Source organism: Phytophthora infestans, genomic scaffold (genome assembly GCF_000142945.1).
Source record: "Phytophthora infestans T30-4 supercont1.358 genomic scaffold, whole genome shotgun sequence".
NCBI classification, from domain to species: domain Eukaryota; phylum Oomycota; class Peronosporomycetes; order Peronosporales; family Peronosporaceae; genus Phytophthora; species Phytophthora infestans.
The window spans coordinates 50977-55931 of NW_003303401.1; the positions used below are offsets into that span (position 1 = coordinate 50977).

Here is a 4955-nt window from a genome sequence, read left to right on the forward strand (position 1 = left end):
CTGCTTACCTACGCACTCTTACCAGCTGGGGACGAGCATCATGGCATAGCTATTGCCAAACAACTTGAGCAATTACTGGAGCGAGCCCAACTAGAAGGGTGGTGTGTTGGAGCAATGGCGACGGATAATGCAGGACAGTGTGGACGTGCTCGCCGGATTCTGGCCATTCGGTGGCCGCAGGTTGTTTTCTTGTTTTGTTTTGCGCATGACGTCAACAACCTCGTAAAAGCAGTACTAAAATCGAATTTTAATGGTATTGCATCCAAGGCTGCAACGGCCGTCAACATTTTGAACGCGTCATCTTCGAAGTGGCTACCACGTGCTCAAAAAATCATGAAAAAGTTTTACGGGAGATCTTTGGGGCTACGAACGCTATGCGAAACAAGGTGGAACTCTATGCAAGGATGCTTGGCATCTTTGCTTCGCGTTCAATCAGCTCTGCAAACGCTGTACCGCCAATACAAAACCAATAGTGACTTTCCAAGTCAGCTGCGTGTTTTTGGTGAGTCTCTATTTTGGGAAGAGCTAAAAGAAGCAGAAGCCGTTATCGCGCCAATATCTTACGCATCGTTTCGTCTTCAGCGAGATGAGAATACCCTGGGAGATGTCGTGCAATCATTTCGGGAAATTTATGAGGGTTTCCAGCAACATCTTGTCCGTCGTAACAAACTAGTTGAGTGCGTTGAGCATCGTTGGGCGCAGTGTGAGCAGCCCCTGTTTATGCTTGGCTTTGCACTACATCCAGTGTACGCCGAGATCGCCCGAGAGTTACCTGAGACCGCTGTATCGGGAACCGGCACGTTGTGCAAGATTGCTGTTTACTATTTCCGGCGACTGTTTGCTACTGAGGATATTTGCGAGATACGACGTGATATGCTGGCCTGGATGAAAGGTCGCTTTACCCGAACGAAGCCTAGCGAGTTTCCCAATGTACCATGGGAGTACTGGGAGTGCGTTGCGACGGAACGTCCCAAGAGCCAGCTTCCAACACTCGCCATGAGGGTTCTCTCTATTGCAGTAAATACTGCCACATGCGAGCGTCTTTTTAGTGAGCTTGGCGTAATTCACACTGCAAAGCGCAATCGTATGGCTCCAACTAAAGTCCTCGATTATCACATCATTGCCAAGCATGTTCGCAATCGGTCTAAAAAGATTGATTCCGGGGATCCAAGGAAAAAGCTTCTTATTTCTCCCATTGAGAGAGAAATTATAATGGATGCTACGAGCAGATCTAACCTGTTTGAACCTTCACCCCATCAACAGGGGTCATCGAATGCAGACCATGACAGTGACGATGACGATCCGGGTGACGGTGCTGATGGAACAGCTACTTTGACGATGTGGGGGGAGTTTCTCGACGAGGTGTTTGAGGATGAAGAAATTGATGCGGGCTACACAGAAAACGAAGCTGGTCCTGAGCTGAGAATGTTAAGAGAACAACGTGAAGATGATTCGGAGGACGAGAATGAACTGGAAAATATCCCTTCCCCGATCAAGCACGAATTTACTGTCCATAATGACCGAAACTTCCCACAAGAAGCGCTAATACTCCAGGGATTTCGTGGTCGGAAATCAACACTTACGGAGCTATTTGTTTGAAATTACCATAGTACCAGGTACTCAAAGTAATATCCAGCTTGGCCTTCAAGCGTAATAATCCTCCGTAATGTACAGTCTGAATTCTTCCAATTGGTATTGCTACTGCTCTCGGTCAGACTTTCACGTCGGTGCTGGCCTCTAGATTCCGTCGACTGCGTACCTGATGTCGACGTCGGTGTTAACCACGCTGTTGCCGCCAGCATGCCTGATGCTATGCTGCTGCGCCTGATAGGTAAACGAAAAGGATCCTGGTAGATATCCTGCGTAAGCCGCAGCGTTGCTCTGGTCTCCGTCGGATGGGGCTAGCTGCTGCTGTTGCTGCTTGGCCTTCTGTCGGACGTGACTGTGTACGAGATGCTACTACTCCGGTCTCGGTAGGTCGTGGATGAGCGCTAGCTCTGCCGCTGCATGACCTTGTGTCGGGCGTGGCGGAGTACGAGCTGCTGCTGCTGCTTGGCCTTCTGTCGGACGTGACTGTGTACGAGTTGCTGCTCCGGCTTGGCTGCTTGCCCTTCTGTCGGCTGCTGCTCGGGTCTCTATCGGCTAAAGCTGAGCTGATTTATCCAATTCGTTGTTATTTAAGTAAAATGCTACATTTAAGATGTAATCAGTAAAGTCCTTCCGCCACAGGCTTCGGCCAATCGGTCTGGACGGACTTAATCCGTCCGTCCAAATCCCAAGGACTTTGCCAACACTGTACCGAGGCATACCATTTTTTCTGCGGAGTTCCAGAAGTGACCATCACTCTGACCCTGGACAAAATATACGTAGCAGCGTGAACTTCAGGGAGATTGTATTAGCGGAGAGTAGCTATTTAGTGCTTTGTTTTCCTACCTTTGTCTTCGATGACATCTCCAACGCGATCAGGTATTGATTTTACTAAATTTTGAAGTTGTGACATGTCCAAGTTCGGCCATGCCTTCAGGATGGCATCTTTGAGCTCATTCAACGTCATGTACTTTGCTTGCCACCACTGTAAACGTCTCGCGCAAGGTAGCCCCAGACGTTCTCTATCGGATTGAGGTCTGGGGATAGCGCCGGACAGTCCATTATCTCAATTTCGGAGCTCTCAAGGAAGGCTTTCGTGCTTTTGGATGCGTGTATGCTTGCATTGTCGGGCTGAAAGATGTAGTCCCCGTCATAAAACGCTTCTCCAAACGGTATCAAGTAGTTAGCTAGCGTTTCCTGGTAGTGAAATGAGTTTTGGCGGCCTATAAGGAAAGCCAAATCGGTTTTTCCTCGAGAGGAAAAACCTCCTCAGATCATGACAGAGCCCCCACCGTTTTGACGACTGAAGTAGGTCTCCTTCTCGCAGCGTAGGTCATGCCAGTAGTACTGCAGGCCGTCTGGACCATCGAGATTGAACTTCTTCTCATCAGAGAATACAACACGGTCCCAATCAGTCCGTAGTTTAATCATACTCCTAGCCCAGTTTCGTCGGGCCAGCTTGTGGCTCGCCTTGAGCATCGGAGTGCGGTTGCGCTTGCTGTAGCTCATGTGCGGAGTCTGGTGAAGTACGCTACGCACAGTACGTGCTGATACGGTAAGCCCCAATGACGTCCTCACGGAGTTTGATGACGCTCCAGCCTTCTTTGCCTCGAGAACGATATGCCGTTTGGTCCTTTCGCATACCTTCGTGGGCCTTCCCGACCTCCTGACCTCTCCATAAGTGTCTCGGTTCCTCCAAAACTTGCTCACGCCTGCTGGCGACCTCCCTATGTGCTCAGCGATTGCGGTAAATGTCCAACCTGCCTCGCGAAGCCCACAAATCTGGCCTCTTTCTACAGGCGCGAGCTCGGAGCCCTTGGTCATGGTAGTTGTTAGACAGGGGTTATACTGTGAGAATGTAGAGGTGATATTTGCTCTGTTAACCATCCTCCTGTGGCAGCCACCCGTGCCACCTTTCCTGTGCATCCGTATAGTCGGCGGCCAAACCAGTCGTTTCTACCGCTGTGAGCCGCAGCTGCTCCAGCTGCACGGTCCAAATTCAACACTCCTCCTCGGTCGTCGCGCTCTCGGCAGCACTCGTCACTTCAGTTTGAGGATATCCCGCAGTTTCGCGATTCTTGGCGCCGGCAACGCCTTCGTGAGAAGATCCGCCATCATCAGGCGTGACTCCACGTACTCGGGCTTCACTATCCCTTTCCTGACAAAGTCACAGATGAACTTCACGCGGATGTCCACGTGCTTCGCACTCGCCATGCTCTCCTCGGATTCTAGCTGCTTAATCACCGCCTGGTTGTCCATCCTCATGGGCACTGGCTCCACTACCTGGAAACCCAGCTCACGCACCAGTTTTCGAAGTCCCAGCAGCTCGCGCCCCACGTGCGACGCTGACGTGAACTCGGCCTCCATCGTGGAGAGCGACACGCCGGTCTGCTTCTTGCAGATCCACTGCACCACAGCCCCATCCATCGTCACGACTCCTCCAGTCACCGACTTCCTGTCGCTCTTGTCGGCAGCGAAGTCTGCGTCGCTCCAGCTCTCCAAAGCCATCACGTCGTCCTTCCTCGTCGGCGCCTGCATGATCAGCTTGACGCTCTTCGTGCCCTTCAAGTACCTTGCGACCCTCTTGGCCAGCTTCCAGTCACTCGTGGTCGGCTGGTGTGTCCTCCTCGTGGCCGTATATGTGGTGAAGTGCTTTCTCAGAAATAAGAGAATGGGCCTGACGCGGGGTCACTATCCCGAATCAGTGACAATTTCAAGTGATTAGAGAGGATTCGAATCGCCCGGCGCGGATGCAAGTTGCCTGAGGTGGATTAGCCATGACGAGCAGCACCCCGTATGAGACGACGATGGATCTGGTATGAGCGATGTACGGGAAGGCAAGATCCACCAAGACTTATCTCGGATCCACCCTTACCTGGATTCACTTAGGTGGATATGGGATATACTATGTACCAGTGGATCGAGTGTGGATCCTATGAAGGAATGATGGTAGGTGTTATCTGAAGGTGAATCTAGTATCCACGACTAACGAGAAGTCAAGATCCACCGCGAGGTGTCCCGGATCCCATACTTCCGAGTTCGGATCCCAGGAGGTGAGGATCCCGCATAGAGGGACCTGGATCCAGGGTATAGGGATGAGGGATGCAGTGGATCTGGAACTTTCGTGGGACAATGGAGATCACAGACGGTTGCAAGATGATGTTGGATGATTGGAGAGCTCGGATCCACGGCGAGTGTACAATTACAGTGAGGTGGATCCAAGCGACCTGGATCCGGATGAGTGTACCCATAATAGGGTGACCATGATGATTACGTCATGGATCCGGTGGATCTGAAGATAACACAGCTGGGATGATGGGTCAAGGGAAGAAGGGACATGCAGCCGAGCCTGGTAAGGGATTAGCAGA

At 51.4% G+C, this 4955-nt stretch overlaps 1 protein-coding gene across 1 annotated transcript; it reads left to right on the plus strand.

The window, feature by feature from the left end:
• Window positions 1–720: 720 nt before the first annotated feature.
• Window positions 721–1599, plus strand: PITG_21224 (uncharacterized protein; the record flags this gene model as incomplete). Its single annotated transcript, XM_002894896.1, has 2 exons — window positions 721–1017; window positions 1078–1599. The coding sequence occupies 2 exons, from the start codon at window positions 721–723 to the stop codon at window positions 1597–1599; spliced, it is 819 nt and encodes a 272-aa protein (XP_002894942.1).
• Window positions 1600–4955: the final 3356 nt, after the last annotated feature.